At 40.1% G+C, this 10,695-nt stretch overlaps 1 protein-coding gene across 1 annotated transcript; it reads left to right on the forward strand.

Annotated features, from left to right (window-relative positions):
• The first annotated feature begins 342 nt into the window (after window positions 1-342).
• Window positions 343-7,476, forward strand: LOC139463474 (transcription factor Sp5-like). The gene is made up of 2 exons (XM_071244746.1): window positions 343-480; window positions 5,875-7,476. Exons 1-2 carry the CDS (start codon window positions 439-441, stop codon window positions 6,928-6,930), a joined length of 1,098 nt encoding a protein of 365 aa, XP_071100847.1. The 5' UTR covers window positions 343-438; the 3' UTR covers window positions 6,931-7,476.
• Window positions 7,477-10,695: the final 3,219 nt, after the last annotated feature.

Below are 10,695 nucleotides of genomic sequence, written 5' to 3' on the forward strand. Positions count from 1 at the left end.
CACAAACCAGTACCGTCGGCTCGGTCCCTTTGAAGTGTAAATCCAATTATGCTAGTGTGTAAACTGGCTGCAAGGCGATTACAGTCCCGCCTTCGCCTGCCCCTCAAATAACAAACCATAATCAGCCCTATTATGCGTGTCAACACACTCGCTCTAAGAAGCATATGGACTGAAAGGATTTAATTTCCTTTTAAACCACCCCGCTATTGATCGTAATTGGCTGGCGGCGAACATCAAAGGGAAAATATCGCGTTTTGATTGGAGGGCGGTAGATCAGAGCCGATACTCGCCGCACTAAGTGTGACCGCCTATTCACAGTGGAGTGAAGAAATTACACACATCGCACGACCATGGCCAGTTGAGGGAGGCAGGCAGTAGACTTTACAATACTGCGCTTGGAGGACGTTGATACTATCGCATAACTATACAGTCTCCGGTATGGCGGCCGTCCTGCCTCGTCCCCATTCTTATCACATACAGGTAGGTACAAGACAACGCCGTAGGTGATACACCTATCACTGGGATACTTATTGTATTTACGTGTGTTGGTGGTATGATATTAATGTACGTGTCCATGTCATCAGCCTCGAGTGCTCCTTGTGTTTGATAAAGGAGCACTTAATGGTCGAGAATAATTTTCCACTTAGGTCGTTATCATCGATGTATTGATATACATGTATAAGTGCTGTGATTGTAACGAGTAAGTCGTGAAGCGTGTATTGGTATTACACATCTACCAGATGACACTAATATATTGAAAATAATCCATAATTAAATAAGTATAAACTAGATTTAATCACACAACCCATAAAATTAATAATGCTTTCAAATTATATTCATTGAATTGCTCTACAAAATGATATAAGATAAAAAAAAACGTATTTTTTTCATGTTATTTAAGCCTTTATATCATATTGTTATGATGCAACTGTATAGCTGAATGACAGAGCGTACCTGTATTGGTTTGTGAATATGCATACTAAGTATGGTATCGCTCTGACAGTTACGTTTGAAACCAGTTATCCGCCTTACCTACATTATAGCTGACTATGCCCGCTGGCCGTCTCGTCAGCTGCAAGAGACTCACAGCTGGGTGTCATGTGTGTATGTGAGGGCTAAGCAATATGAAACAGTTGCTTGTGTCTCGATATATGGGTGCCAAGTAGTCGGTAAACCCTTTGTATATTAATGGTATATTTGTTTATAGGTGGTAATGTAACTGTTTAACTAGTACTCATAATAATAAATACACACGATTGTAAGCTTTTGCATTTTGTATTGTAAGAACCATTTCAATTAAACCGTCATGTTATAATGTGAACCATAAACTATGATTAAAAAGTATATTTTGTATCGTTAAAATATAACTTTATAAATCATTGTCGTTGTTATGTTATTCGGATAATACATATATAATGTTATGACACTTGTAGTGACGTGATAATGATGAATTTGCAAGTTCTCTAAGTCGGAATATAATATAATAATGATAATATAGCATATGTCACAAGTGTTCCTATGTGTTTAGAACGGATAGGAAAGACAGACGCGATGACAGGTACCACGTACTCAACCCTTGCGGATGATTGAGATGAATTTACTTACCATAAATATACATACATGTACATAAAATATATATTAAGAGACATCTCGGTATTTGCTGTCAGTGTCATTTACACATCCCGATATTAAATCACTTTTTGACAAGACTGTATCAATGTATACAGTTTACAAAGTAACACTAAGCATACTTACTGGGCACGCACATGCTATTTCTAACGGGTAAACATGGATTGGAGCCTACCAAGTTCATGTCGTTCAGAAGCGTTTACCCTAAATTAATATAAGGTATTTACAATATAACGTCTCAATTATGTCGAACAGCATCTGTATATTTAACCATGCCCAGTGTGTCACTGTCAGATCGAGTTGAAATTCTGTGGGAATGTTTGTTTAACATGTTAGGGGCTGGGCAAGTATTTGCTTTATGGTATGTACATAAAATGTTTGATATGTATTGTTAATAATGTTCATAAAGTATCAATAGAAATCATTAACGTGTCAATTTAAATAGTAAACGTATAAAATGGGCTTTATATATAGACAACGTTGTCGCGGATTATAATTTGCAATGAATATATGTTTTCAATGACGCTAAATATGCCCCCCAAAAGTTTAATACACGCATGAATCACGTTTCACACCTGCTTGTTACTTATTCAAACAGCTATATTCAGTATATTAATAAATAAAACTGTCCGTTACTTAATTCTGAACAAAGTACCAAAATATAAATATCAAAATAATGAATAAATAATATTCAAATAGTTTTAAAAGTTGTCAGATCCTTTTCTTGCGCTTACTCATTTTAAAATCCGATTAATGATTCAAGAAAATGTTAAAAACAAATAATTCAATTTAAATTTAAACTTTCACTCATTTATCACCATTTAAGCTCAGATAAGGAGGGGTTGATAATATTCCTGTCTGAGAGCATACCTTGAACATGGTCATTATAATATTTGGGTTACCATGCCCGGAACGACATGGAGTACTACACCATTTCCTATGTAGTTAACCCAAGAGTGGATGTATAAACTGCCGAGCACAAGAACGTATATTCCCACGTCTAGAAATGAAACAAACAAGGAACGGCTATTCGATGATGATGTATTTGACACGGGTATAATAGTTATGTTTAGGACCTTGAGTTTGAAATGTTTCGGCGACTGTTTTCAGCCAAGTAACGTTAAAAAAGTAACGTTATGATAACTTTTGTAATTTGTTGGTCAGATTCAATTTGGTTTAGTAGTGTGAATGTGTACGTCCTAATTCGTTGCGGTTACGTTGTATTCTGAAACTGCTGTACACCATGTAACCCATCTGTTGCTGAGTACTTTCTATTTTTCTTCTTCTTCTTCTTCTTCTTCTTCTTCTTCTTCTTCTTCTTCTCCCAATTTCAAATCACGCTGTAGAGACATGTGAACAGAAACACGTTTCTGAAATGTGAATGAAAAAGCGTTATTTCGTCAAATTCGTTTTCCCCCTTTACTATAATTGCAGTTGATAAGGTCGTATAAGCATGTCATTATTTCTTTTCGTTATATGTTAACATATTTTATGAGGACTTTGAACATCCAATGGACGAGCTTAAGTGTAGCGTTGTGCACAACGCGCTGAAATCTGATAAAACCTGCTTGGCAGTAATTGTTCGGTTTATGACTCCGATGGGAACTTGATATCCTGTCTCCAGACTGTGTCGGACTTAAAGGAAGCATCAAAGTATATAGATTAAAAAAAACGTGTAAGCATTTTTCTTAAATAAAATTGAAAGATGGAATATTTGCCGAAATTTGAAAAGTTTAAAGTCCTTGCTGATCAACGTAAGTAAGAACGTCTCCAGCAGCCATGACATACTCCTACAACTATCAGGTCTTTGGAAGGCATTTAGAAGTGATACACATAAGAAAGAGAATATATGGATGTCAACTTCTTTATTATGAGGAACACAACGTTTCGGAGTATATGCTTACTCCTTCATCAGGTAAATGAATGCCATGAGGCAGAGACCATGCCTGACCATGAGAACAAAACTCAAAATTAGCAACGTGTGTTTTGTTATACTAAGTCGAAAAAATGTATATTAATTACAAATGAATTATCATGTTCAGTTTTCATTTTATCACTGGATGAATCAGTGGTTATAAAAAAAACGCTTTGACAGACACAACAAAAATGCAATACTTACAAAGTCAATGTATGTTGTCTGACCGTGTGAAGGAGGTGCTAAAATATATGATCAGTATCTTTACTATGCTTTGTATGTAACTGTGAAGAGATATGTGTATTTACGTTAGTGGTTTCTGAAGCAGGTAAAGTAATGTATTTACAAACGCTTTGCTCGCTGACATCTATGTACTAATGGATGTTTCACTTTATCGGCCATAAATTATAAGATAATAATGGTATAAGTTCTCATAGTAGAGAACTAACACGAGCTTTTCATAATGATATATACTTTGTAATTAAAGTTGTTTATTTTAATTGTTTTTTTAATGTTAGGTGAAAAACAGTATTTAGTTTACGTTATGCTTGCGGTATGGCTATTTGTAAAGGGACAACAGACTAACCACAGCGTGTATCATCTCACCACTCGTTATCATAGAACGCTATACTCCTGTATGTGACGTTATTCAACGTTATTGTCATCATCATAATTTGATAGTACAAAGAAGATGTTTATTAGGTATGAAAGGCCACTTGGCCAAGAGTGCAATGCATGAGATAAACATTTTGATTGTACAGAACCAGATATTAAGGCGTTATATAGTGGTAGTATTTAGGTCAGCTTTATGCTTTGTTTGTTTGTTTGTTTGTTTGTTGTTTAACGCCGCACTCAGCAATATTCCAGCTATATGACGGTGGTCTGTAAATAATCGAGTCTGGACCAGACAATCCAGTGGTTGACATCATGAGCATCGATCCACGCAATTGGGATCGATGACATGCATCAACCAAGTCAGCGAGCCAGACCACCCAATCCCGTTAGTCGCCTTTTACAACAAGCATGGGTTGTTAAAGGCCTATTCTATCCCGGATCCAGCTTTATGCAAAAACGCGACAAAACCCTTTTCATATCCAATAGAAATCTCTGCATAAATAATATAATATAATTTATAATACCACATTTTTTTCAAAACCAATAAATGCCTTAGTACGACGTGTGGTCGATATGGGAAGGTGTTATGCGTGTACATACATGGTGTCACGTTAGTTTCAAGGACAGCTGTGACGGTCTCCTGTGACAGTAATGACGGTCCCCTGTCACAGTTGTGCGTGACTTGTGACACCATGTACGTGTTAAGGATGCGCGGGGACCAGATACAACAACTTGTTAACAGTAAAACACCATGTACCCTACACGTTATTTGCGACAATGTAGTCCAAGCAAACACGCCGTTGGTCACTATGAGGTAAAACATGACAACGTTCCTCAACCAAATCAACATGTTACCATGGTAGGGAATGTCAATACAAAATGTCATCAGATGTGAAAAAGAGTGTGTAGCCACCCCAAGCCCTCATTCACCTTTTTGGTCCGCCACTGATCACTCGATATTCTCGTGGAAACGAGATTTCACAGTATACAATAGATGTAAAGATCACAATATTTCACTGTGGGCTAAAATCATCACTACGTTTGTACCGAACTATGGATCTCTCGATATGTTCGAGGGAATGGGTAGATATACAGGCCACATAGAGAGACGTGTTCAAATAAATTTTACTGTATCAATTATATGTATGTCATTGTCAAAAAGTGGGTTTGAATCTAATTTTAAGCCACAAAGAGGGAGTGAATCCTCTTTTAAGCCACAAAGAGGGAGGGTATTTTTAATCCGGAAAGAGGAAGTGAATCATGTTTTAATCCACTGTTAGAAATATAACAACTTTAGCACCACGTCTTTAGATACTGGGTCTGTGCCAGGAAAACCAATGGTTGCTAGCATAAGCAATGATACATAGGCTTGACACGTTGACACTCGGTCGGCCAGGTCACCATTGTATCCATCCGATCCTCATTAGTCAGCTCTTGGGACATTCATGGGTTACTGGAGACCTCTTCTACTCCGGAACCCCTAAGGGATATATTATAAGATGTAAGGACTGATGTGATTGGTAATTTTAGTGTATCGTGCTGATGTTGTCTCATCAGGACTGAATCAAAATATATAATTCACATCCATAATTTCCGCCGTCACATGAAGTGTTATCCGCTTATTCAATGTCGAGGGTGCTGCAGGCCATCTGACCCAACTGTATTGTATATATTGCCATCTTTGTATGCTGACGTCTGATTTTTGTTTGTTCTAGGACCCCTGTGAACATCCGATGGCGATGTTGCCGTGTAACCGTCTCCGGTCGGGTCTCCATGACATCCACAAGCCCCTCCCTACCTTCCTACAGCTTCCGCCATCATGGACGACCTCCCATTGTCACACAGCACCGGTCTTCACGGATGTGACGTCACAGCACGTGCAGATCCAACATCCGGTGGCTACCATGAGCGGAAGTCTGCGAGCCCCGGCCCAGTCTCCCGTCACGTCACATCCTTTCAACTACGAACTCTACCAAGCCAGATTAATGCAACAGAACTTAATAGCTGCCGGACATACGTTTATTGCAACCCCACAAGTGACCATGGCGTCAGGACCGGTGTCTCCCCTCCCTCCCCCAACACCCTCCAACATCCCCAAACAGCTTTCCCCACCCCCTGCGTCTGAAGCGGAGATACCCTGGTGGAGTGTACAGACGCACACCCCGGGGCCAAACCTCTCCCCAGAAAGACTAGCAGTGTCATCGGGTCTTGTGTTTCATAGCTCCGAAATGCAAATGGCATCTGTGCTACATGGGATGAAGACTGCGGGTGGAGTCGCTCCTACGAGACGTTGTCGTCGATGTCGCTGCCCAAACTGCCAGAACAGTGGCAACTCAGGCAACCCCGCTAAGAGGAAGCAACATATCTGTCACATACCCGGATGTGGGAAGGTGTACGGGAAGACATCCCACCTGAAGGCCCACCTGAGGTGGCACACGGGGGAACGCCCGTTTGTGTGCAACTGGTTGTTCTGTGGGAAGAGTTTCACTCGTTCTGATGAGCTTCAGCGTCATCTACGGACACACACAGGGGAGAAGAGATTTGCTTGCCAGGAATGCGGAAAACGGTTCATGCGCAGTGACCACCTCAGCAAGCACGTGAAGACGCACGAGAACAAGCGCGTGAAGAGTACGTCACGTGATGACGACGCCAGTGACGTTTCTGATGATGAAGACATTGACGTGGATGTGGAATCTGATTTTTCCTCGGACAATATAGAACTTGAGAGAGTGGATGAACAAATTACCTCCCTTGATTCCCCTGCATTGTAGAACCAGTACATGCATGGACATAAAAAAGTGCTTGTTATTTCTTTTGGATTATTCAAAGTTAACCAGTGCTGTTGAACATTTTGCTTAAAACATATCGGAATGCATTAAGACAATTGTCTTTTTTTAACACCTAGTACTGTTTCATAAACACAGATATTCTATGCAATCTTGCATATCAAATATATCTTTAAGCAAATGTGTAATCTTGGCTGTGATACATTTGCAATGCGTACAGTTATGTACCGTTAGTCATGAAAGCCCGCTCTCCGCACGGCTGCTGTTGAAAAAACATAATTCAAACATGACGTCGTATTAATAGCTAAACCCAAGTGTAATAATCCGAATTATGTCACTAAGAACGGCACTACCGGATTAACGTGAATGAATGTATTGTATATGCATCAGTATTTACAGATGGAAGATGTCCCCGATGGTTTCTTATCAAATATGATAACGAAATGTTTGTTAAATTACATAGATGGATATTTTACACTAGCATTCCAGATACGCACGTTGACTGGTGCACTGTTGACTATGGCACCCCCAGTTCTGTGGTGTTATTCGTATGCATTAGTTGTTACAGGTTTCTACGCTTGTTGGTGTTTGTAACATTGATCTCAGTTTGTACATTGAAAGCAACGTATATTACATCATAAAAGAATAAAATCATATTGTCGAATATAATTTTGCTGTTCTGTTATTAGACTATATCTTGTCTCTGAAATGAAAATATTATACAAAAAAAAGTTCTTAAATTAACTTCATAAAATATAATTAAAGGAGTCGAGAGACTTTTCTTTTTTTAGAAATTGCAGTAATCTAGACTTTCCACTATTATAGATAAGGAAAATATAGTTGGAAGAACTTTTTTATTACATTTAGGAGCGACGTTTCGATGTAGGTATATATGCTTGTCAACAATACTAAGTACATCGCTTGCTTGATAACGGTGTTAGAGCCTACACCGAAACGTCGCTCCTAGTTGTAATAAAGAAGTATTTCATCAATATAACTTATCCATTCGTCACCACTCGCCCCTTTCCGTAACCTGCAAAAAGAGCTATTCGGCTTGTCCCGGAATAACACGAGTTGGTCACGAATGATAACTTATCCTTACTTGGTCCTCCCAATGCCTCTCAAAGAAACTATATACATGTATTATAGATAGTTCTGTTTCAGGGCGGACTATTTTGTCTTATGAATTTGGTTTAACGCAGCTTTGAACAGGAGTTTAGATCTATCACGGAGTCAAGCCTGTAGTGATGCATGGCACACACGTGTAACACTTTGGTGAAGTCTTAGTGCACGGGTATTGACAAACCAAGAAACCAGCACGAATCTCGGATCGAACTTGCGTCCATAAGTTTCTGACTCACCTAACGGCGATCTGTGGTCAGCGATTTGCGATGCCAGTGACGACTGGGCCACGCGTGCCTCCTATGAAGTGTGTCCATTAAATCAACATGGTTGTAACATTTTCACAACACGCACTCAATAAATGCTGAACTTCCAACATGTCCACATTTATACCTTTATCATTGGATAAAGTCCTAAGATAAATCCTTCCAATGTCATGTACACAACGATCAGTCGAAATGCCTTGAATACATATTTGACGGCCTATGAGGTTTTAGGTTCATGTCTGCTTTACACTGCCCGGTTCGGTGTTTGTTTGTTTGTTTATTTGTTGTTAACGCCGCACTCAGCAATATTCCTGCTATATGACGGCGGTCTGTAAATAATCGTGTCTGGACCAGACCATCCAGTGATTGACATCATGAGCATCGATCCACGCATTTGGGATATGATGACATGAATCATCCAAGTCAGCGAGTCTGACCACCCGATCTGTTAGTCGCCTCTTACGACAAGCATAGTCGCCTTTTACAGCAAGCATGGGCTGCTGAAGACCTCTTCTCAACACGAGTCTTAATAGGTTCCGGTTCAGTAAGTGCACCGCGTCGGTTTTAACATTCTGCATTCCTTTAATAATGTGCATATTTGTGAATGAAAACACATTATTATTAAATGATGGTTTTACTATATAATGTGGTGTAGAAATAACCTCAGTTATGAGAACATCGGCGTGCATTCAGGACTAGACAGCCATCTTCGACTATCCAGTGTATTATATCTATCCTATCAGTAACGTCGCACAGTTCTCTCGCTCATGAGAGCAATTTGACTGGTAGCTTATGTTTAGCCTGTAATTCGAATCGGGTTCAAAACGAAGCCTAGGTGGTGCGTCCAGGCGGTTTATCATAATAGAGATATGATATACTTGATACTTGGGCCACCGCAACCTTGATCTTTCATCTGGTGCCAGTAACGTGTTTCGTAGTTAGTTCGAAACAGACGTTTCTAAACTTGTACTGGAACAAAGACAAAATTGTATTCGTATATTGTACTCCTAAGTATTCTAATACCCCCTGGCCCTAGCTCTTCCGTTGCATAGATCTGATATGGTTGTGATGCAAACTTAGTTTTTTTTATATTAGCAGGGCACCAGTTTCTTTTGTTTATCGTTATATGATACTGCCTAGTGTCAAGCTCGGCATTGGGTGAAGAATACCTGCTGACCAAATGGTATTGACCTGACAGTTTTATTACAAAACCAGACGGGATCGGGTGGTAAGGCTTGTTGATTGGTTGATGCATGTCATCGTATCCCAATTGCGTGAATCGATGCTCATGGTATCAATCACTGGATTGTCTGGTCCAGACTCGATTATTTACAGACCGCCGTCATATAGTTGGAATATTGCTGAGTAAGGCGTTAAACAATCAACCAACCAACCAACAAAACCAGATCCTTCCAGTTTGGGACATTTTCTACGAACTGCACTTGGGTAATTTCACCTCTTGACCTTTGATGATTAATTTAGACATATAAGAAAAATGGGACCGAGTAAATGCAGCCATGGTTGAAACACAGCGTTCTACATGATGGCCTTCAGTGTGATGTTCAGGTTACAGTGATCACCATGGTAACAGCGGCACCACAGAGGCTGTGTTGTAAGAGGCGACTAACAGGATCGGTTGGTCAGGCTCACTGACTTGGTTAATACATGTCATGGTATCCCATTTGCCTAGATCGAAGCTCATGATGTCAATCACTGGTCTGTCAGGTCCACACTCGATTATGTACAGACCGCCGTCATATAGCTGGAATATTGCTGAGTGCGGCATTTAGCAACAAATAAACAAACCATCAGTGAAGGTCTCTTGGTATGACGCAGTCGGAGATCGAACCAGCAACCTTCCGCTCTCCGGGCAGACGCTCTAGCCGCTACGCCACAGAGGCGGTCAATCATATAATGATAATAATGAAAATAATTATAAATAATAGGCCATTTATATTGTGTATATTTCCACGCCACACAGGGGCATGCTCAAAGCGCTATTATCACCCCGGTCACTGAATCAGTGTGCACACAACAATCATTCTCAGCTCCCTGGCGAGTACACAACCCAAGCCGTCTGTTAGGCGCTAGAACGTTAACAACCACATTGCCATCTCATCCAACCGGGTACCCATTTACTGCTTGGGGAACAGAGTCACATTTTGAACAAAGTTACTTGCCCGAGTGAGTGAGTTGGGTTTAACGCCGCTTTTAACAGTATTACAGTTATATCACGGCGTGTCAGCTTAATGTGGAAGGAAAGAAAGCCCGAAGTGATGCAGGCTTTAGACGGTTACCACTTCGGTGAAACCCACGAGCACGGGTATGGTGCTGACAAACCTAGAAACATAATCGGGACGAA

This window comes from Haliotis cracherodii, unplaced genomic scaffold (genome assembly GCF_022045235.1).
Source record: "Haliotis cracherodii isolate W230 unplaced genomic scaffold, xgHalCrac1.p SCAF_16, whole genome shotgun sequence".
Taxonomy (NCBI): Eukaryota; Metazoa; Mollusca; class Gastropoda; order Lepetellida; family Haliotidae; genus Haliotis; species Haliotis cracherodii.